Source organism: Lycorma delicatula, chromosome 6 (genome assembly GCF_047948215.1).
Source record: "Lycorma delicatula isolate Av1 chromosome 6, ASM4794821v1, whole genome shotgun sequence".
In the NCBI taxonomy this organism is placed as follows: Eukaryota; Metazoa; Arthropoda; class Insecta; order Hemiptera; family Fulgoridae; genus Lycorma; species Lycorma delicatula.
The window spans coordinates 74,244,708-74,269,671 of record NC_134460.1 but is presented as its reverse complement, the minus strand read 5'-3'; the positions used below and the strand labels follow the sequence as shown (position 1 = coordinate 74,269,671).

The following is a 24,964-nucleotide window of genomic DNA, read 5'->3' as shown; positions in this document are numbered from 1 at the left end:
CAGTCATTAACTGTAATGTTTAAATTCAGTTCCATTTTACGAGATTAATACAACTACAAAACATAAAGTGCTCATACACAATATTGAATAAATAATTTAATTAGTAAATCATGCAGCTAATCAATAAAAAAATAGTTAGTTACAAAAAACGTAACATAAACTAAATAACTTTAAAAGAGAAAGATCAACAAATAAACTTAAAAAAAACTTAAAATCTATAAAATTTATTGAATAATACCAAAAGAATAAAAGAAAAGTGAAGCGAAGTCTAGTTGCAAATTATATTATCCAGCTGAGTTTTTGATGACAGAGGTAGTAAAGAGGCATATCAGAAGATTCTTCATTGCAAGGCGACAAGTGGAAGTAACTAATTGAATGAAATCAATGAAATAAAAAAAAAAAAAAAAAAAAAAAAAAAAATTAATCCGTACCTAGGAACTGTCATATTTTGGGTGTACCTTCCGTTCAAATTGCCTGCAGTGTAGTTTCTGAAGATAGCTGACATAGATTCCGTATTAGATATATTACCAATGGTAGATGCATTCCTTCTCATAAAATCTAATGCATCTTTCATTGCTAATTTTGAATATGTCTCTAGAATCTTTGGTTCAGCACCCTGGTGATCTCTTAGTAAATAAGGCCGAATAAATCGATTGTCAAACCTTTTAAACCTAAAACATACAAAATTAAAAAATGCAGTTTTCTATAGCAAATAATAATCTTTTAAATAAGGATGAAGAGACAATGAAGGGATTGTGTATAGTTTTGGTAAATATAAATATGTCAATTATTTACCTTTTCTAACTGGCAAATTGGGTTTTACAATTACATATTGCGTAGTCTCCCTCTGTGAATTATGAGACCTTGCCATTGGTGAGGGAGCTTGAGTGCTCAGTGATACTGATTAGCTGGACCGAAGGTACAACCATATCAGAGAGGTATCTGTTGAGAGCCAGTCCAAGGAATGATTCCTGAAAGAGGGCAGCAGCTCTTTCAGTAATTGTTAAGGGTGTAGGTCAGGACGAGACTTAAACGGCCATATCAACATCACTCAGTCCTCTGAGTACTGTGCAGCTGAAAGGAATGGAAAACTACAGCTGCTGTTTCCTAAGAAAATGTAGCTCTCTGCATTTTCATATAGCAGTGATGGAGGTGCCTCCCTTGGTAAAATATTCTGGAGGTAAACTAATCTCCCGTTTGGATCTCTGGGTCGGGACTACTAAGGAAGGGGTCACCAGAAAATTAAAATGTAACATTCAGGGTGTGGAGTATTAGAAGACCAAAAAAGGTTGGTAGGTTAGAAAATTTAAAGAGGGAAATGGATAGGATAAATATAGATGTAGCAGGAATTAGCGAGGTTCGGTGGGAAGAGGAAAACGACTTTTGGTCAGGGGATTTTAGAATAATTAACTCAGCTTCAAATAATGGGCAGGCAGGAGTAGGTTTCATAATGAACAAGAAGATATAGAAGAGAGTAGAGTATTTCAAAATGCATAGCGATAGAATCATTATAATAAGGATAAAATCGAAACCTACACCGACAACGATTGTTAACGTTTATATGCCTACAATTGCCCATGATGATGATGAGGTAGAGTGTGTATACAAAGAAATTGACGAAGCAATTAAACACATAAAAGGAGATGAAAATTTAATAGTAGTTGGAGATTGGAATGCAAGGAAGAAAATATAGTGGGTGAATACGGGCTGGGCAAAAGGAATGAAAGAGGGGACTGACTTATAGAGTTTTGCACGAAGTACAATTTAATAATTACCAACAAAGAGTTTAAAATTCATAATAGAAGAATAAACATATGGAAAAAGCCAGGCGATACTGCAAGGTATCAGATAGATTATATCATGGTTAAGCAAAGATTTTTAAATCAACTCGTCGACTGCAAGACTTACCCTGGAACAGATATTGATAGCGACCATAATTTAGTGATAATGAAATGTAGATTGGGGTTTAAAAACTGAAGAAAAGGTGTCAGATGAATCGGTGGAATTTAGAGAAGCTTGATGAAGAGGAGGTAAAGAAGATTTTTGAGGAGGACATCGCAAGAGGTCTGAGTAAAAAAGAAAAGTAGAAAATGTAGAAGAAGAATGGGAGAATGTTAAAAAGGAAATTCTTAAATCAGCAGAAGCAAACTTAGGCGGAACAAAGAGAACTGGTAGAAAACCTTGGATTTCAGACAATATATTGCAGATGATGCATGAACACAGAAAATATAAGAATGCTAGTGATGACGAAAGTAAAAGGAAATATAGACAATTAAGAAATACTACAAACAGGAAGTGCAAACTAGTGAAAGAAGAGTGGATTAAAGAAAAGTGTTCAGAAGTGGAAAGAGAAATGAACATTGGTAAAATAGATGGAGCATACAGAAAAGTTAAGGAAAACTTTGGGCTACATAAATTAAAATCTAATAATGTGTTAAACAAAGATGGTACACCGATTTATAATACGAAAGGCAAAGTCGATAGGTGGGTGGAATATATTGAAGAGTTATACGGAGGAAATGAATTAGAAAATGGTGTTATAGAGGAAGAAGAGGATGAAAGGAGAAAAACAATACTCAGATGTGAATTTAAGAGAGCATTAAAAGATTTGAATGCCAGAAAGACTCCTGGAATAGACAGAATACCTGTAGAATTATTGCGCAGTGTAGGTGAGGAAGCGATAGATAGATTATACAAACTGATGTGTAATATTTATGAAAAAGAGGAAGTTCCATCAGACTTCAAAAAGAGTGTTATAGTCATGATATCAAAGAAAGCAGAAGTAGATAAATGTGAAGAATAGAGAACAATTAGCTTAACTAGCCATGCATAAAAAATCTTAACTAGAATTCTGTACAGAAGAATTGAGAGGAGTGGAAGAAGTGTTAGAAGACCAATTTGGTTTCAGAAAAAGTATAGGGACAAGGGAAGCAATTTTAGGCCTCTGATTAATATTAGAAGGAAGATTAAAGAAAAACAAACCAATATACTTGGCATTATATACCTAGAAAACGCATTCGATAATGTAGACTGGAATAAAATGTTCATTATTTTTAAAAAAAATTAGGGTTCAAATACAGGGATAGAAGAACGATTGCTAACATTTACAGGAACCAAACAGCAACAATAATAATTGAAGATCATAAGAAAGAAGCCGTAATAGGAAAGGGAGTCCGATGAGGATGTTCCCTATCCCCGTTACTTTTTAATCTTTACACAGAACTAACAATTAATGATGTTAAAGAACTATTTAGATCCGGAGGAACAGTACAAGGTGAAAAGATAAAGATGCTACGATTTGCTGATGATATAGTAAGTCTAGCTGAGAGTAAAACGGATTTAGAAGAAACAATGAACGCCATGGACATAAAATGCTGAATAGCACAGGCAAAATGAGCTTTCAGTAGAAATATAATTTGTTTACATCAAATTAATTTGAGGCTTAATACAGTCCGAAAATGGCAAGTAATATTCATAATATACAATATTAATAAAACTAACAACAAAAAACAAGACTTTGAAATCACATATTTTTTCTGTAAGTTTGCTTACAGTTAAATGTCAAATTTCAGAATTTTTGTCAAACATACAGATGTTTCTAATTCACAGAAATTCTAATTTAAATGTAAATCTTAAAAATAAATGCTGAACTCTGTGGGAGAGTGGTAGTGCCTTTTGACCTTTCATCTAGGGCTCCTGGGTTCAAATCCCGGTGAGAGATTGTATTTTTCATATGCTATAAAATTCCATTTCCATAATTCCAAGTATGAACTTTAAAAAGCTTCTGTGGTGAATTCATCAAAAATAATTTACAGTATGATACCTTCATTGGGTTGATATTCACCTAAGAGATAGTATAATGACAGTGATTCTGTCATTTCTGGAATCAAAATTGTAAGTTTGATTTTTATCAAAAAAGAACCAAATTTGATCCTTTATTTTACTTTAATGTACATTTAGTGTGTAAAATGAAAATAAAAGCTTGTGTTTGAGAACGTCGAGACTGCATTATTACAAAACCTGAAAACGTTTATACCCACCTAATAGGACAACAGTAACAACTGTTGTACTTTTATTTATGCATGTTTAATTTATTATGGTTTTTATGTTTTATTAGTTGTAATTTATTATTACGTAATTAATATTAATAATTCAATAAATAAAGATTGCAAAAAGAAGAATTTTAATTTAGGTGTATTTTTAAACCAAAAAATTGTTAACAAGCACTTGATTGTATATTGTATCCATAATTACACTAAATTAGATGTACAATTATTATTGTACAATATATAAAATTTTCAAACTCTTTTTTTGTATGTACAATTGTTTTCATTATTGATTGAACTAATATTATTATAAACACTTGAAATTTACTTTATATGTCCAGTTCTTGTGCAAGTTCACCATCTTCTCTGTCTGAATGAACAGTCACTTTCACTACCACTGTCTAGATGTATGATAAATTTATCCATCATTTTGTCAATTATCAATTCTGTCTTCTTATATTCAGTTTCAACTTTTATTACATGTTCACAATATGGTTTCTAATCATCCTTATTCATTTCATTCATTTTTTCGTCAGCTAATTTCTCAATATCTGATGTTAAAAATGTGTTACTACTACAAATATATCTTTTTACAGCCAACCATACAATCTCAATCATATTTAGACCATGATGGTATGGAAGTTGCAGAACCTAATGCCTGTGTCTTTTAATCGTTCATCAAAATGGTACTTTTTTTTAATTTCTGTGTGATTTAATTATGCATACAATTATTACAATTTTAATGTTGCTTTATTAAATGCAATATTGTTCTTTTTTAAGAATTAATCATGCCACTTTTCCTGTCATTTGAATTTGGAGGTTTCTCTAGAAGTGATTTGTGGTATGGTGCATTATCAATAACAACCACTGACTGGGGGTAAGACCAGGAATTAATTTTTCAGATGCCACTTCATGAAATTGTTGTTATTCACATTGTCATGATAGTCACGATAGTCACTGCTTTCTGAACTTGTTTTCCAAGTTAACATCATGTTCAGAATGAACTGTGGAAAAAGAAGCATGGCTTATGATTAACCTCACCTTTATTAATCAGCACTTTTACTTCTGCACTGCTGTCATCCGACCACAATTTTTTTGTCGAATGGGAAGTTAAGATATATGATTCATCCAAATAAAGAACTGAAGAATTTTCTTTACTGTAATTGATCATTTTTCTTAAATATTATGTCTTCTTTCACTGAATGATTTCTTTCTCAATCAAACATTTCCTATTATAATCAACTTTATACCACTTAAACCCTATTTCTTTCAGGATAACTGCTAGTCTAGATTTGGAACCTTTAAATTTAATACTCTTTTAAAATTATTCATGTTAATTTATTTAATGTAAGTAGTTCGTTATGTTTTGCGTAAAAATTAACTATTCTTCTTAAAACACCTTGATCAAAATTGTTTAATCCACTAACAAGTTTTGAATGTTGTTTAAACTTTTTTAGTTTGCTGAATGAACATGACTGCAACTTAGATTTAAGAAGATCCTACTTTTTTAGAAGTTTTTGAACTTGTGATCTTGAAATCTCACAAGCTGCAGCAGTTCTTTCTTCATATTTCTGAATGCATATTAAATCTTTGTCAACTTCTAATTTTCCTAACTTTATAGCTTCTTTCTTCATAAAATTGTATACATTATTAACTATTTCACAACCTTGACTATGGAGCTTTTTATTATTAACTATAGATTTAAATTCTGCCATTGCAAAAAAAATTAAACTATAACATTAACTAAGATTAAAAATTAAACTTAAACCATAACTCTTTCAGGATAGCTGCTAGTGTAGTTCTAGAACTTTTAAATTGAATACTCTTTTGAAGTTCTTCACATAACTTATTTAATGTAAGCAGTTCATTATGTTTTGCGCGAAAGTTGTTAATTATTCTTCTTAAAACACCTTGATCAAAACTGTCTAATCTACTAACAGATTTTTAGTTTAATTTAAAAACAAACTAAAAATCAAACATTGCAAAAACTAACAAAAATGTAAAAATCATATAAATTCATTAATACATACAAAACATTAACTAATATGCTACATATTACAGAAGGAAATAACTATACAATTTGTACCGGGACAGGCCAAGAATTGAACTAAATCAGTTTATTGAAAATGAAAAGTAAACTTTAGTATTGAATATTAGTCAACAATGCGAAAAAAAAAAATTACTCAGCTTTTCTATGAATATGTATGAAATGTCTAAGATATTAATAAATTACTATAATTTGTAGGGTATAGGCCTATTATTTAATGATGATGTTTATAACTATAAACATCATTAACAATACTAATACCCATTACAACAATGCATTTAAATATAACTTAAATGAGGTATTTTGATAACTTTTGTTCATATAAAATGGTCATTCATTTTATGGATCACTTGATAGAGGGAGTGTAATAATAATTTATTAATAGAAGTATAAACTATTCATTTTTATACTGTGTACAGTAAGAAATATCTGTATCCTAAATATTAAAAAAAAATTATTGTCTGAAATTAAACAAAGTGATAATAAATTATAATTGTGGAAAGAATTTTTGCTATTTATGAAAATAGTTATAAAACACACTATATTGCAGAATACTCACTTTCTGAGTGAGCCTAATGTTATGATAAAAGAGTGGTGTAATGCCCTGCACAGCGACTGTCTGCCTTGTACAAGCAAGTTTTTATTTACATCCTGTGCACTGTACAAATAATTGAAAACATGACATAATGCAAAGAAATAAATAAATAAACTTTAAGTCCAAAGCTTACTTAAAATTACAATAGGAGGAATACTGGATTTGAAAGTAATTTGTAATAGCAACTACAAACTTCCAAACAGTGTAAAACCAAAAATTACCATTAAATGTAAATTATTGATAAAGGATTAATGCTTATTAAACAAAAACATTAATCCTTTATCAGCATGTTAACATATCATTTATATAAAGGTTCACTAGTGTATAGATCAACGATGATTGTCCAATTTCCAACTGCTCAGGTAAAAATAGTCATAATTTATTTTGATATAAATTACACATTGAATAAACTCATATCCTTCTAGACATCATTTCTTTACTATTGTCAGGACCAAAACTCCAAAACCTCTAACCAAAATTCTGATAGAATTTTCTCTTCTTCATTCTATTTTTAAAATAATCTTTGGATACATGTGGAAATTCATCATCTTCTGTTATTCCTATTCAAAAATATATCTTCAGTGTTTTCTCACCTTCCTACAACATCTTTTAACTTATTCAATACCTCTTCCTAGATCTACATCTTCATATTATACCCTGTTAAACCAATTTAAAAGATTCCTTTTGCTTTTTTTCTATCTACTATTCTTTGCATTTCGCTAACTGATAATTTCCATTCTAACCTTCCATATATTTAGATTTTTGTCACAATCTGTTTTTATCCTAGCATATTTTTAAAAAAATTAATTTTAATTATTTGTATATTTCATTATCCTCCATTTGAGTTTTTCCTCATGTCCCAACTCGTTCAGTAATGATTGATACACAATATTAATAATGTTTCTTTGCATGTGACTATTACTTTCTTATTCCAAGCTGTTCTCATAATCTCAACATTTCCTGCCAATTTAATTTTTCTACTGATTTCACACTTAAGCTATTCATTTTATAATATTTTGCACCCTACTATATTTTAATAAACCACTAAATTTTAATGAAATATTTCAAGTAAGTATTTGAAGTTTGTCCAAAAATTCCAATTCTCCTAACAATTTTAAATTAAAACCATGGGTTTTATTCAGCTAATCCTCATTCTCAGTTTTCAAAATTTTCATTCTATACATTTAGTTGATCTTTCTACAACTATTTTTTACTTTCTCCTTTTACTTTAATAACTCTATATAAACATATTTTTCTCTTTTTCTTAATCTACCCCCTTAATTTCCTTTAGAAATTTATCCGTTACATAATGAACATAAGGATTGACAGTATACTATCAGTTTAAGTCTAGTTTCCATTTCAAAATTCTCTGTTTCTTCTACTACAGTCTTTACATAAAAAAATTGTCACATATTCCTTCAGTCATCTGAACAAATTTCTCCAAGACCTTTTTTACACAAAGCCATTAACTCTTTCTCTTGGCACACTATTGTAGGCCTTTCATATATTTAGAAAAGTCATTATATCTCAATACATTCTTAACTTTTTCATGGAATATATCGTGTGAATGGAAAACAATTAACAAAAGTATTAAAATTTCTATGAAAGAATTAGGAGTTTATTCACTGTAATCTTTTATTTTAAATACTTTTACACTTAAACCTTTCAAAATAAATAAAAAAATTAAAAAACCAAGTTCACAAGAGGTGGAGGCCCCAACTGAAAATGTCAAAAAATATTCTTATAAGAAAGTTGTTTTCAAACTTTACTTAGTTAAGTTTTGGCATTTTGAATGTTTAGCTACAACCCATTCTAGTATGCAAATTGTCAAAAACTGCTGGATATTCCTATAAAAGTGTTAATAATCATTTTTAACGGGTTTAATTTTTTCCCAGTTAATTCTAATCATAAAATATATTATGAACAAATAAATGATAGTTAATCTTTATTAACTTAAGAAAAGTACCACCTTCTGAAAAAAACTAAAAATGTAACAGATCAATTGCAAATATGGAACAACAAACTCATTTTTTTTATCATTTCAATTGTTGCTGATTGCACAAACAACACAAATTGAAATAATGATGTGATTATCATTTTTTTTATGAAATAAAAATTTGCTGTATGTAAATGTATTTTATAAATTTTAATACAAAACAAAACAATTGTTACCTGTCCCTCAAATGATGGTTACCATGATGCCCCAAAATATCTTCTACTCCTGCCATAGTATGATCCATTATCTATATAAAGAAAATTAATAACAAATAGTAAATAAATATATTTTTATATTGAATAACTAAAAATAATAATGCTAATTCTATAGCTGCTAAATAAACAAAGTAATTGAAGAAAGCATTATTATTATTACTATTAGTGTAAAAATAATAGTAAAATTATTAAATAAATTAAAGTACTTAAATTGTCAGATAATTAAAAATTTGTATTTATATCTCTCTCTAAAAATTCACTAAATTCTTTTTATTGGAAGCAGAGAAAAAATTATACAGACAGTTCACTTACAGATAGTTCTCCAAGATTCAAAAATTTAATAATTTTTATTTCTTTAGTAATATATAATTTTGCTGAATATAAAAATATCACAAAATTAAATAGCACTTAAAAAGAAGTCATGATTTGTATAAATCATTTTCTTATGAAGTTAATTTGTAAAACTACTAAAAAACATAAGGCATACCTAAAAATGTTTCTAGAACTAATAAATTAGATTCTAGATTATTTCTTATTTTAAAATGTTTCTTGAACAGGTTTATTTTAAATCTACAAATAGTATTTACAAATTTAATGTACTGTAATATTTTATGTAATACAAGAAATACATAAAATAAATTTTTTAAAAAATTTATTTACAAAAGTAAAACAACATAATAATAAAAGAACACACTTAGTTTCACTAAATTTTGTTTAGTTTTATTTTAATCAATAAAACATAACCTTGATAACCACAGTATAAATTGTACACTGCTGCCACAAATACAACAATATTACGAGATTACAGAATCTACATATTTAGAACCAATGCTAATAGAGGGGAAAAATCAGAAAATGTGATATACTATACTTCTCTTCACAATATTTCATAGCAAAATTATTAAACAAAAAAATATAAACTAAGGACACCTATCTTAATATTTTTTGCTTAAAATAATCAGGATGGGTCCACTAGTCAAAATGAGAAATTGGACTAATACTTAGCCAACCGTGGTGTCCTTATTTTGAATAAAATATAACAAAAAAACAGGTCATTTTGTCATATTATAACTGTAATTTTTATATACACGATTATAATGAACGATTTAGGTATGCAGAGAATTTTGGGTCTCAAAGTTTGTGCCAACCAAAGCTGGTTTTGTTTGAATAGAAAGAGATTTTTTATCACACTGCACAGGATATGCTGGTGATGAACCTTGGGTGAGTTTGTTATAATCAGAAACTGAAACTCAGTCATTACAGTGGAAATTACAATCGTTTCCATGACTGAAGAAAGCAAGACATGTGACTAGCAAAGTGAAAATAATGATGACTATTTTTTCAACACAGAGTTCTGCATCATCTTCAGGATACAGTTCAACAGAAGAGACTAAAACTGTGGGGAACACAAGTGGATGTTGCATCACAATAATGAATCCAGTCATCCTTCATGTTTAATCCAGTACTTCTTGATCAAGCACAGAATTCATCAGGTTCTACATGCTTATTGTGATTTATGGTTGTTCAAATAGTGAAGATACTGGTAAAAGGGTCAAAATTTGACTGCCATGAGAATGTAATGACAAAGACACAATGCAGCTGGTAGTCATTTTAAAAGAGAAATATGAAAAATGTTTCCAGCAGTGGAAATAGCAATGGTTTAGGTGTGTAGAATCTTAAGGTGACTAGAATTGGAAGCATTGAGTAAGTACCTTTTTCACTGCCTACGGTCAGATTCTTTTTGAAGAGATCTCATAATTCAAGGTTGTTAAATTATGTACTACATACAATATAAATAAAATAATTATAAATTTAATTCTAGAGTATTCAAAATAAAATTACAATAAACTATCACATTATAATAATTAATAACTTACCCGTTCATGGATTCGTTCATTCATTGTTGGTTTTCTTTTTTCTGCTCGTTTAACATTAAGAATTTTTACTAATGGTTTAATTGTTATACCCTGTAAAATAAATGCTATATAAATACTTCCCATATGTAACAAAATATTTTATTTTATTTAATACAAATAATATTCATGATGAAAATCCTGAGTTTTTTTTTAATTCACCAATAATTTTTTTTATGATTTGAAGTTTCCTCCATAGTAATGATTCTGATTGACGATTGTTTTTTGGAAAAATATATAATTGATATGCTTTAATTCAGAAACGTAAATTTTTATCTGGCTAATTTACCAAAAATTAATTGGTAACATTCATTTACAAAACTATATTTACCAAATACATGAACAAAATTAAAAGAAGATGGTGATATCAGGAGCTATCAACAGTTAAGCTGAAAAGAAAAGAGAATGGGTACAAATATGGTACAAGGGACCTACGTAAGGAAAGAAAATCATTTGATAAAGATTCTTGCATAGGACTTCATCCATGGCGTTCATAGTTTCTTCTAAATCCTTTTTACTCTCAGCTAGAATTACTATATCATCAGCAAATCGTAGCATCTTTATCTATTCATCTTGTACTGTTACTCCGGATCTAAATAGTTCTTTAACATCATTAACTGCTAGTTCTATGTAAAGATTAAAAAGTAACGGATATCCTTGTCGGACTCCCTTTCTTATTACGGCTTCTTTCTTATGTTCTTCAATTATTACTGTTACTGTTTGGTTCCTGCAAATGTTAGCAATCGTTCTTCTATTCCTGTATTTGAACCCTAAGTTTTTTAAAATGCTGAACATTTTATTCCATTCTATGTTATCGAATGCCTTTTCTAGGTCTATAAATGCCAAGTGTGTTGTTTTGTTTTTCTTTAATCTTCCATCTACTATTATTCTGATCGCTAAGTATTGCTTTCCTTATCCTTATACTTTTCCTGAAACCAAATTGGTCTTCTAACACTTCTTCCATTTTCCTCTCAATTCTTCTGTACAGAATTCTACTTAAGATTTTTGATGCATGACTAGTTAAGCTAATTATTCTGTATTCTTCAAATTTATCTGCTCGTGCTTTCTTTGGTAGCATGACTATAACGCTCTTTTTGAAGCTGATGAAACTTCCCCTTTTTCGTAAATATTACACACCAGTTTGTACAATCTACCAATCGCTTTCTCATCTTTCGCTTTCTCATCTTTAAGACAGTTCGCTAAGAGTTACTAACATAAAATTTAATACTAATACTATAAAACCCCAGGAAAAGATTTCAATCAAGGACATAAACTTCTAGCTATGATTACATTTTACAATATTATTTCATTTAGAGAAACCACAGTACACTTTGGATCACCTAAAGCTCTTTCCTGTAAGAACATGCTCTAAAATATATTCAATATATTATTTCTTTTTTTTGAGACCTTGTGTTTTATACTATACTATGTTCTATGAAGGAAAATTCTTACTTCATAATAATTTTTCCTTTGATATTTATAACAAGATTTAAGCCACTGAATAATAATGTTAAAATGTTTACCTGGAAAAATACAGTGAAGTATATAACAGCTATAGTAGTTGTAACAAACATTGGCTGGAGTTTGATATGATGTGGATCGATTAATAACACAAGAGCAAAAGCTACCGCACCTCTTAGGCCGCCATAAGACATAACAAATTTGTCAACTTTATTTAGTTTATATAATCTGAATCGATTAACAACTGCTGTTAGAATAATAACACCTATGGGAACATAAACATAAACAATATTAAAATAAATATACTTTTATGACAAAGTATGTATGAAATAACATACAAACATTATTTTGATCTATAACACAAAAAAAAATCAAAGTAAAAAAAGGAAAAATTTACCAAACATTCAAATGAATTAAAAAAAATATAAACATAAAAACATTATTTACAGAAGTGTTACCAACCGGTAAATTTAATGACAATTATCTTGCTGAAAATAACCTATAGAAAATTGTCAAACAACAATAAATAACATTAAAAATAATTTAGGAAACCTAACTATTTTGGGCTAAAAACCTGAATACCTTTGGTAAGAAAAACATACCACACCTTACTGTGATTTTTGAATTTTTTTCTTTTGAGAGGGAAAAAATGCTTTTGCATTATAAAAATGAGAAATAAACATATAACAAAAAAAAAACCCCAACTAAAACTAAAAAAATTAAACAATTAATTGTTTTTGAATTGGCTGATAAAATAGTAGTCATATTTTTTCAACTATTTTCTTATAATACAACTAATCACAATTACTACAATTTCAACTAATTACAACTACTTTTTTTATAATTCAAATATTTTCTTATAATGCAAAGACTTATGACAATGATTCATTTCTGATTTTACAATTATGTTTTATACTGACTTGTTAGGAACTCTTTACATTACCTATTTGAGTGAGTGAGTTTTGTGATAATATTTTAATTTTTTCTGTAGCAAGCCAAGATAAAAAAGTTGATGTTACAAACAAACACAAACACATGGATTTATTTAAATTTTTATAGTTATTAAAACATTTTGATATAAATGAAGAATTCACCAACTTCAGGCTGAAAAACATTCATTCGACACTACGTAAGTAGTTTTATATAAAAATAATTCATACATGCTATAAATAGGTAAACATTCTTGTTCTGTGCAAAATAGCTTCAGAAGTATTTATTAATAAACCTAAAAAAAATAAGTTGTAAAAATTGTATTACTTATTCCCTATTAAACAATATAACAAATAACCCACTGGGTTGGTTTAGTGGTAAAACTTATTGTCGTAAATCAGCTGATTGTGAAATCAAGAATTCTCAGGTATGAATTCTAGTAATCGTAGGTGCCTTTACTTCTATTTGAATTCTAGATTGTGAATACCAGAATTCTTTGGTGGTTGGGTTTCAATTAACCACATGTCTCACATATGGTCAGCCTGACTGTTCAAGACTTCACCTCACTAATGAACAAAACTGTTGAATTTTCAACAAAAGCAACTCACAGAACAACAATTGTAAGCTGACATTGCTGATGACTCAGAATTACTCAAATGCATCATAACAGTAGGTATAGTTATGATATTAAAATGAAGGTCCAATAGAAACTTCCTTAAGATCCAGAAAAAAGCACACCAAGTTCAATCGATTGTTAAGGTTCTCCACTGGCTTTTTATTAGAATGATGTCATCCATAACACTCCAGTTCACACTCTGCTATTAATTCATAATTATTTAGCCAAAAATAACATCACACTAATGCCGCCTTGGTATGTTTCATCACCCTTTGAGTTCTCCAAACTTGATATCCTGCAACTTTTTCTTGTTTCTACCAATTAAGAGGACATCAAAAGGATAACAATTTATGATGATAAATGAAAAAAGGAAAAATTCTCTAGCTGAACTTAAAGCTGTAGCAGAAATACTACATTCTACCAAAAAAAAGTCTTGAATATTGGAAGAAATGCTAGCATAAGCGTCATCTCTGGGGGACTACTTTGAAGAGGACAATACTAATATAGAACAGGTAAATTGTTTTTTAAATATTAAAATTCTTATTATTCTTTTATCACATCCCATACAGTAGTCCTCATATTAACAGACTCCAGTTTAACGGGATTTTCTGGATTAACAGACGAGTCTAATAACAATCCTTTATGCCAGTTAACATAACCAGTATCAGGCTTTCTTTTTCTGTTTAGCCTTCAGAACCACTGTAAGGTATTACTTCAGAGTATAAATGACTATGATATGTATGATTGTAAATGAAGTGTAGTCTTGTACAGTCTTAGGTCAATCATTCCTGAGATGTGTGGTTAATTGAAACCCAACCACCAAAGAAAGCCAGCCTCAGAGACGTGAGTGGTAGCGTCTCAGTCTTTCATCTGGAGGTCCAGGGTTCGAATCCCAATTCGAACCCAGGACCTCCATGAAAAATGCCATGCCTGACGGGTCAGGCATGGCATTTTCACACATGCTACAAAATTGTTCATCACATCCTCTGAAGCAATACCTAACGGTGGTCTCAAAGGTTAAAGAGGGAAAAATAAAACCACCAAAGAACACCACAATCTAGTATTCAAATCTGCATAAAAGTAAGTACCCTTACTAGGATTTGAAATTTAGAACTCTCAACTTTGAAATCAGCTGATTTGTGATGACGAGTTCACCACAAGACCAATCCAGCAGGTTAACCACCAGCATCAGGCTGGTAAGAATTAAATGCATCTGCTTTGTTGTTAATTTACCACACATTTTTATTAATGAAATATTTCAATTTAAAATAAAGTTCTTAAAAATACAAAATTTCAGATCTGTGATAAATTAATAATATTACTATTAAATCTTAAAACATGTCATGCCTTAATATAATTAAAAAAACCAACATACCAAGGGCACGGAAGAAAGAACAGAAGGCAATGGTCAATATAACAAACCAAGTATTCCAGTCATGGCTATCATTTACAGTGGCCACTCCAAGGAACATAAAAATAATGGTTTCTGATGATGAACTTAACATTTTCATTGCATATTTTACAGTTGTATGTGATTTATGTGATATGTTTGCTTCAACATAATTTTTCATTGTTATACCACAGAATGTTATTCTGCAAAATGAAATAAAATATATAGAAAAAGATCATACAATTCTCCAGTAAAGATACATTCAATTTTTTGACAGTACACAATTTTTTATCATTCAAAGAGATATACAGAGTGTATCATGACGTTCTCCCGGGTCTTTTATAATCTATTCTACTTGTGAAAATAATGGAAAAAGTTCATATAAACATATATCCTAAACTGCTTCCTTTGCAAGTTATGGCTAGTGATTTCCCTCAGATTTCAGTTGTGATTTCTGACGAAGTGATGTTATACTGAGATTTTTAGGATGTTAATTAATGGGCGAAATTAGTGATTTCTTATGATTTTTGACCTGAAAAATGAATAATACAGGTCCTGGAACCATATCTGCAGAAGTTTTTTAGAAATATAGGGTGAAAATAAAATAAATTGGGGTAAGAAACCCTTTTCTTTTTCCTGTTTAGCCTCCAATAATTACCTTTCAGATAATACTTCAAAGGATGAATGAGGATGATATGTATGAGTGTAAATGAAGTGTAGTCTTGTACAGTCTCAGTTCGACCATTTCTGAGATGTGTGGTTAATTAAAACCCAACCACCAAAGAACACTGGTATCCACGATCTAGTATTCAAATCCGTGTAAGAATAACTGACTTTACTAGGACTTGAACGCTGGAACTTTCGACTTCCAAATCAACTGATTTGGGTAGATGCGTTCACCACTAGACCAACCTGGTGGGTTGGGGTAAGAAACTCTGCTTTTTTTTATGTTTAACCTACAATAACTTTGATATATGAGTAAACATGTAAACTTGTAGGAAATTTAATTTTAAACAAAATGGTGTAAGATAAGATGAATGAAACAAAAAAGGTCAGAAAAATTTGAAATTTATTTAGAAAGAGTACACTAGATCAAAGTGCATTGTACGTACCAGTTTATAATACATGTTCAAAGTGAGCCCGCCATTTTCAACACATTTCTTGGCATGCTTCTGTACTGCTTTTGTTGCTGTTTTTAGTTATGAGAGCTATCTTTAGTGGCTCAATCTCATCCATAATGTGTACAATTAATTCCTCATGAGAATGTATTTTTGTTTTGTATCCAAATTTCTCATTTATCTCAGATGCAAAAAACTAAAGGTATTAGATCAGGTGATCTTGCTCGCCAGGAACGTGGACCTGCACAATCAATCCATAACTAAGGAAAATGATGATTTAAGTGAGTAGGAATGGCACAAGAGAGTGGGGAAGCATTCCATCGTTCTGGAAGTAAACTTTGCATCTCAGTGCTACAGGAACATCTTCAGACTCTTGCGGCAATTCTTCTTGAAGAAACTGCAAGTAGACATCAGCGGCCAGGTAATGTGAACAGTCCAAAGAGTTGATTGTGAAGAAGGCCGCACCATATGTTGATGCTAAATCTGTATAAAAATTGCCTTCCACCATTTCATGAGGATTTACTTCTGCCCTTGTGTGCTCATTGCGAAAGTTAATGCCATCACGAATGAAATTTGTCTCTTTAGTAAGTAAGACATACTTATAAAGTAGTCGATTAGTATTCCACCAGTTGCAGAACTCCAGGCAAAGCGGACCGTTTCCTGGGTGTAGATGTTGAAATGTCTGTTTATGATAAGGATAAAACTTATTTTGTTTAAGTGTCCTCCAAACCATCAAATGCAAAACTGCGATCCGCTTAAAAAGACATTGTGTACTGACACCTAGATTGCATCTATAATAATTTTGTCAATAATAGTATTGTGTTGGGCAGATTGTTCGAAGCTGGTAAGAATACTAGGTAGTGAACCTGTTTCCCGATGATTTCTAAAAGTTGTGGTAATTGTTTTGGGATCTGGCATCCAGCGATTCAGAAAATGTATTTCATATTCTACTGCAGCAGCTGTAGTGTTCCACTACACGGGCCCAAAATGTCAGCATATTCCTCTGTTGTAAATAAGTACGGCATTACTTCAATTGCAAACCGATCACGTTCAAACAAAAATCAACAGAAAATCTTCACTAATGACAGCACAGTTCCCAGTACCCGATATCCTTAATGTATTTTACAGAATGATTTAAACACTAATACATTATTGTGATTGTGTATTGTTGACAATAGTTGTTATCTTATTGCCAACTTTGAAATAGTAATTTTTCAAATAATTTATTGTATTTCTGTCATTAATAAAAAAATTATCTAAGTAATTTTTATTTATTTACCTTAATTTTACAATTGTTGCGTAACTTCCAAATTTCATTAAATCTTTTAACAGCAATTTTTTTTTACAAATGTTTAACAGCAGATACTGAAAGTCTACCCTTTTCTGGAGACCATGCTCCAGAAAAATTTTCTGGAGCAATTGAAAATTTTTCGAGAAAATTTTTTCCTAATTGAAAAACCTCTCTCAACTGGAGCGATGTCCCAGGTAAAACGTCGCAAACTCAACCATTTTAGAAATATTGCAACATGAAATATCAATCTTTTGAAACACCTTAAAAATTGCTTTCCACTTCTTTTCAATAGTATCTGGTACTTTTTCAGAACTTGAAAAACAAACTACCCTTTGCTTTTGAATTACCTGGTTCAACAATATACGTTCATCAAATAAGTCACCAATATTTATGGAATCTTTTATAATTTCATTAACAACTTATGCACTCTCTTCTAAATCAGACCAGGCAATTTCAGTTGGCAAATTTATCCACTGAAACTTACTAACTTTGTCAAAATTGGTTCTCTACAATTCTAAGTATTGGATACTAGAATTATAAAAATTGTCTATACTTGAGAAGAATTTTTGTTCCTGAACATCATTATTTTCTTTTAGAGTGTGTAGCAATTCTTTGGCAGAAGATGGTATAAATTTGTGGGATTTTATTTCCTGAAGTTGACAAATTAATTCAGAATATGTCTGAAATGCTACTGTTGCTGTGGTAGAATTAGCTTCCAATTTCAGAACTACATTAAAAAAATAACTGTAGAGTACTATACAAAAACTTCAAAAACAGTTCACTTTCCAGATTTAAAAAAAATCAAATAATTTTGGGCATTTGTCACAAGATGAGAAGTATGAATTTAGGCCATAAAAAATGGAAAGAATTCTTCCTATTGCAGGTAACAAACTAAGAAACCCTGTGCTGCTATGAGATAATACTTTTTTGTAATCTATTTCCACAAATTTACAGGACTCTCTAAGTTTCGTTACTCTTTCTGTATATATGTGAAAATATTTATAAATTTTTATAACAATAATTTCTATGTCCAGGGGTAGAGAATCACATGCTCTTTGTACTGAACTGTGTACAATGTGGACTGAACAACCAATTCCTAATATACGAGGTGCGACAATAAAGTAATGAGACTGATGTGAAAAAAAAAGTTGCTTACCGTTTTAGTCATGTTTAGTGTTGTCTCCTTCAAAGTAGTTCCTCTCTGATTGCACACACTTATTCCAGCGCTTCTGCCATTGATGGTAACATTTCTGGAACTCATCTTCTGTAATATCCTCCAAGACCCTCGTCACAGCTTCTTGGACATCTTGTGTTGTTTGAAAATGGTGTCCCTTGACCGCCATTTTGACTCTTGGAAATAGAAAAAAGTCGCACAGAGCGATATCTGGTGAATAAGGTGGCTGTGGTAGTACTGAAATTTGTTTTGAGGTTAAAAATTGCTGTACTGACAGAGTAGTATGGGATGGCACATTATTGTGATGCAGAATCCAATTATCAGCAATGTTGGCACGGACACGAAGAACTTGTTTACGAAGTCTTTCGTAAGTAGTACTTCGTTTACGAAGTAGAAATATTGGTTAACTGTTTGTCCAGGAGGCACCCACTCTTTATGAACAATTCCCTTGGAATCGAAGAAGCACACAAGCATGCATTTCACTTTTGACTTTGACATGCGAGCTTTTTTTGGTCTGGGTGGCCCCTTTGAGCACCATTGCGAACTTTGGCGTTTTGTCTCTGGATCGTATTGAAAAAACCAACCTTCATCACCAGTGATAACATGGCTCAACAAATCTGGATTGATTTCCGTTTGCTCTAACAAATCGGCTGCCACATTTTTCCATGTTTCTCGCTGTTGTTGTGTGAGATTTTTGGGAACAATTTTTGCACAAATCTTTCTCATGCCAAGATCTTCAGTTAAATTAGACGAACCGTTTCTCGATTGATGTTGAGTTCTTCTGTAATAATTTTCACGGATAATCTTCGATCAGATCGTACGATTTCACGCACCCTGGTCAAGTTGACATCTATCCGTGAGGTTGATGGTCGTCCATTGCGGTCTTCATCTTCAACATTCGTTCTGCCTTCACTAAAAGTTTTATGCCATTGAAAAACTTAAGCTCTTGACATAACTTCCTCTCCAAAAGCCTTCTGAAGCTTACCATAAGTTGTCGTCGTGTTTTCACCCAATTTAACACAAAAAGAAATGGCATACCGTTTCGCAATATTTTGCGGTTTCATTTCTGTGACGAGAGACACAAGCATGTGTTCACTTATTACAGCACAACTCACGACTGAGCAGTTGCATCAATGTGCCGCTTGGACTAGAAGTAGCTTATGCTTATAGACCAAGGTCAAAGAATGTGTGCCTACGCAAGCTGCAGGGTTGCCACATCTTGCAAAGAAAAATCAGTCTCATTACTTTATTGTTGCACCTCATATATATCTATCTAAATCACTTTGAATTTTTCTGAACACATTTTCATTCCCATTTCTTGTCAGACCACCAAAATTACTGCTGTGTTATCAGCAGTACAACAAACCAATTTTTCTTCAGTTTGTGTTTTTTCACATACTGCAAAAGATACCGAGTCAAAATTTGAACAGTTTCACCAGACACTTCATTGAAATTTAAAAGTTTAACTTGAATTCCTTCCTCCAGACTGAAATATCTTACAACAATCAGAACAAGTTTTACATCACTTCTGTTTGAGCTATCCATCGTTACTATTACATAATTAATGTTTTCCAAAACACACAACACATTATCAAATATAAATGGCAAAAATAACAATAACAATAATTGCCTTGGTTTTGGTTTTAGTAGATGAAAATTTTGGGTCATATAACTTTTTAACCAGTTTAGATGTGCAGTCTGATGTTTTGAATGAGTTCGTGTCTAGCAATGCGGTATGAAAATGTAGCTTCTTTAGCAGCACACTCCCATCTATGGCTTTCAAAAAATCTCTTATGTTTGCTGAAGAGTAGCATTAATAGCACTTATGTTTAGCTGTTTTCATGTGGTCTTCAATATCACCCTTTCCTTTATGTGGAACAGAAAATTCTCCAGTACATAGTGTGCAATAAACACATTCATTGTTACTGTAATTACACAATTTTACAAATTTGTATTCCTGTTGCAGGTTAAAATTAAACACATTTTCTTTTGCCCATTGCTAAACAAAGAGACAAAAACAAATAGAGATAAAATGATCAAAAATGTGTAACGAGCTACTTCACAAACAACATAAACACATTGCCCTGTTGTATTGCCAAATGACTAAGTAAAAAATTGTGGCTAGACTAGTAGCCACGCTTCCATCAAAATCAACATCAGCATTTGCTCCAAGGTCAGCTGAGAGATGCACAGCCATAACAGAATGTTTAAAAGCGCGATGTCGAACATATAGGTCTAAAAATACGAAAAAATCCTCACTAACCATAAAATTCTCAAACCCTGGACATTTTTGCAATCCCAGACATTACCTCGGACAGCACTAAAAAAACCAGGACTGTCCAGGCTAATCCTGGACATACGGTAAGCCTATTTAGAATACATATTTATATGAACGTTTTCCTTATTTTCATGAGTAGAATAGGTTACAAAAGGAGAGTTTGTTGATACTCTCTTTATATAGAACATTTTTTTCTTATAATTGATTTATTTTTTTCTGTGCTAGTGGTTTAACCTTTTCCTCACAGAGAATTTACCTTCTATAATCTTTCTCATTAAAAGCAGTATTATATATTTTACTTATGGTTAATCAATTTAGAAATCAGTACTAATTTACAACATATTTTTAATCTATTCTTTGCAATCATTCAGCAGAGTACATGTTCTTAAATTTGTGTAATAACAAAATGATGATGCCAAATAGTCAGTACCTTTTTCATGTCAGAGTTAAATTAAATAATGAAAAAATAATAATGCTAGATTTTTGCCAGAAATCAAAGATAGGTATAAATAAAGCCAAACCACAATGTTGATTACAAACTTAACTTGTTGGTCCTGAAATAAAAAAACTGTGCAACACTATTAACCTGAGAGACGACAGATGTGTCTAACTTCCCTTGGAAGTCATGCACAGTCTTTTAGACAAGTCAATGTTTTTTGCAAAATATTTTCCCTCTGACATGTAAATTTTTTTTATGGCACTGTTTTTCTAAATAATACTAGTTCTTTAGAACATTCGTACATTTTTTAAATTATTATTTGTACTCCTAACTGAAAAAACTATATTGTTTCATTACATCTTCACTTTCCTTAGGGAAGAACTGCTGTTAGGGAATACCACCAAGTTGAATATTTCTTATTTTTTATAATTTCTTGTAGATTTTTAAATTCTTCCTGTACCTTTTGGGTCCATATTTTCAGAAAATACATTATTTTTATGAACTAATTATAGAAAGTAATATAAAAGTATATACTTTTGCACAGTTGCAAAGTAGAATAAATTGCCTTTTAGTTTGAAAAAAACTAATAATTGTATTACGTGAATAGAATACTTAGCTTTACATAAAACATAATGTTGACATACTACCCTCTGATATTTTGTTTAAGAATTCAGAAAATATATAAATATATATTCAACTATTTTAAGATATTAGGAAAAATAAGATGATTGTCAGGGATGCATTTAAATGTGATAATAAAAAATGGGAAATAACAACAAAATAATAAAAAAAATATAAAATATAATTAGGTTCATGGATAAAATGGTAAACTATATCATTTACAACCCGACAGTTCTGCAACAACTGAACATGCAAAGGAAGAACAATAACCTCCTTAAATGAAACTGAAGGATATAAAATTAAGATAACATGGCAATTCTTGTATATCAACTACATTACTAGTGTTATGTGCAGTTTAATTCACCCCACTAGCATTTTTTAGTAGCTTATGACCACAGCAGTCAATGCTAATTGGAAAAAGTAGATTAAGTTGATTTAATTATCTGTAAAGAATGCCAGAGAGAAGACCAGCAAAAACAACATTTTAGAAAGTAATAAAGGGGGAAAAAATAGAAAGTTAGACTTAAAAAAAGGTGGGTAGATGAAGATATAAGTAAGATGATAGAAAGAATTGAAAAAAAAAAGAACTGAAATGACATTAGAAGAAAATCATGATTCATACCCTTAATAAAAATCATTTTTGAGTCAAAAAATTATTTTTGTACAAGGGAAGAAGAAGAAGAATTTGGGAGTAGATTTAGATAGCAGGATCAGGCTGTATTATTCAAAAGCAAAATATATATTAACATTTAGATATAAATCTGAGTTAATTTGTAATTTTAAAAAATGAAGTAATTCAGGCGCTAAAACATTAAAGTAATTGCATTAATTAAAAAAATTCAAATACTTCTAAACAAATACAAACATACATTCAACATATTAAATTTAAGAAGAATTAATAACTTACGCAAGGATACCGGACATGTGGAATATTTCAGCGTTGAGATAAGCAAGATAGGCCATTACAAATATGAAAATAGGTTCAATAACACGGACCTGATGTGTAAATCGTGTAACAAGGCCAGTAAGGAAACCCCAACCGACTCCAATGACAGTTCCACCAACTGCCACTACAAAGAATGATGCAAATCCTGATAATATATCTGTGTAGAAGATGTTATTAGGCCCCATAGCAGTATACGCTTCAAACATATGATATAAAACCTAAAAAAATTGATATGTAGATAACAGAAAATGAATGTTTGTAAAGATAAGACAGCTAATTAATATTATTCATATTGCAACAATTTTATTAGCATAATAATTTATTAAATATGGGTAAAACATAAATAAATATTATAAAAATATCAGTATTATATATAAGCCACCAAAATATAACAGTAAATAAGAAATTTGCTTCTCAAATTATCATTTGAGAAGCATCTTTCAGTCCTACACCCATTTTCAGGTCTGTTATTCTTTTAAGTAAAAATTTATTAAAAACTAAAAATAGTGTTGATCTTTAATTATTATTACTATTATTTTTAATCTAGCATTAGCTGACTATTAATTAGTATTATCCTATGTCGCCAATCTAGTTTGCCAATAGTAGCCAAAGCTCATGATTCCCTGTTAAACGGTGTGTATCAGATTCAATTCCTACCTAGAGTCTGATAGGATGAAAAATAGAAACATATAGATAAAGTTAAACAATAAAAGTTAAATCCAAGTTAAAAAAGTTAAGTTAAAGAAAAATATAAGTTAAATAAAGTTAAAGAATAAGTTAGAAAATAAAGAATTAAACAATTTTTATATTTGATTATAGGCTGAGTGCACTAAATTTTATTATTTCAAACCTAGTGTTAGAATGGGAATTAAATAACATTTTTCTTAATACTATATCAAATTACTTTTGTACTATTGATAAACTACTTTGTAATTTATAATTTTATGTTACAACTTAAATTTGTAAATACAATTTTTTTTTTCATTTGTTTAATCTACCACTTATTAATATTGTTAATACTGTTAATTATTGTTAATAATATTTATTATTGTTAAATATCTTAAATATTTCTGAATTTTTATATATTTATATTTCTAAAAAAAATTGTATACTTCCAGCAGATATTTTTAATTTTGAAAGATTGATTCATTTTACTAATGAACATACTATCAGACATCACAATTGATTTTGTGTATTCTACTTTGGTTATATTTATTATATTTTTCTTGGAATTATATTTTGCTTTTATTTGGTTTGTATGTAGTCTTTATCTAATAAATTATAATCTCATTATAATATTCATTAATTCTAAATAAAAAAATTAAACATTACAATTAGTGTATTACTAATTAATAACACTAATAATTACCACTATAAATCAAGGCTATTTCTTAAATTTTTAATGAGATTTATAATTAAGAATCAATAATAAGGGTGTTTTATGGGCTGGAAGAAGTCTCTTGATTGGTTACTTCTGTTTCATTATCCTATTACGTAGTTTAGGTGATTGTTTATATGTTTGTATTTTACAAGGTAAACAATTAGTATTATTATTAACACACACACACACACACACACACACACACACACACACACACACACACACACACACACACACACACACATACACACACATATATATATATATATATATATAATTTTTTCCCCCTAAGATTGTCATAATTTTTGTGTTGAGTACAATTATCTAATTTTCTTAGGTTTGTCATAATAAAATTTAATTACATACTCAATACAAAAATTAAGCAGTTAGCAAATTACAGCAATTATAAACATCTAAATCTCAAAAATTTAAGATCAGCAGTAGTAATTCATATGATTGTAGTTGTTCTTGGGCAAAGTATATCTGATAGTGATGACAGAACACTAT

The 24,964-nt window shown here is 30.1% G+C and overlaps 1 protein-coding gene across 2 annotated transcripts in view; it reads right to left on the bottom strand.

The window, feature by feature from the left end:
• Positions 1 to 24,964, bottom strand: part of Nhe2 (Na[+]/H[+] hydrogen exchanger 2) — a 425,961-nt gene that overhangs the window by 66,687 nt on the left and 334,310 nt on the right. For both annotated transcript variants that reach the window (XM_075367892.1, XM_075367893.1), the window contains exons 4-9: positions 23,038 to 23,294; positions 15,195 to 15,412; positions 12,336 to 12,538; positions 10,777 to 10,866; positions 8,861 to 8,931; positions 432 to 671 (exon numbers count right to left, since the gene is read on the bottom strand). In XM_075367892.1, the coding sequence (XP_075224007.1) occupies positions 432 to 671; positions 8,861 to 8,931; positions 10,777 to 10,866; positions 12,336 to 12,538; positions 15,195 to 15,412; positions 23,038 to 23,294 (1,079 nt within the window). The remainder of the gene's footprint in view (positions 1 to 431; positions 672 to 8,860; positions 8,932 to 10,776; positions 10,867 to 12,335; positions 12,539 to 15,194; positions 15,413 to 23,037; positions 23,295 to 24,964) is intronic.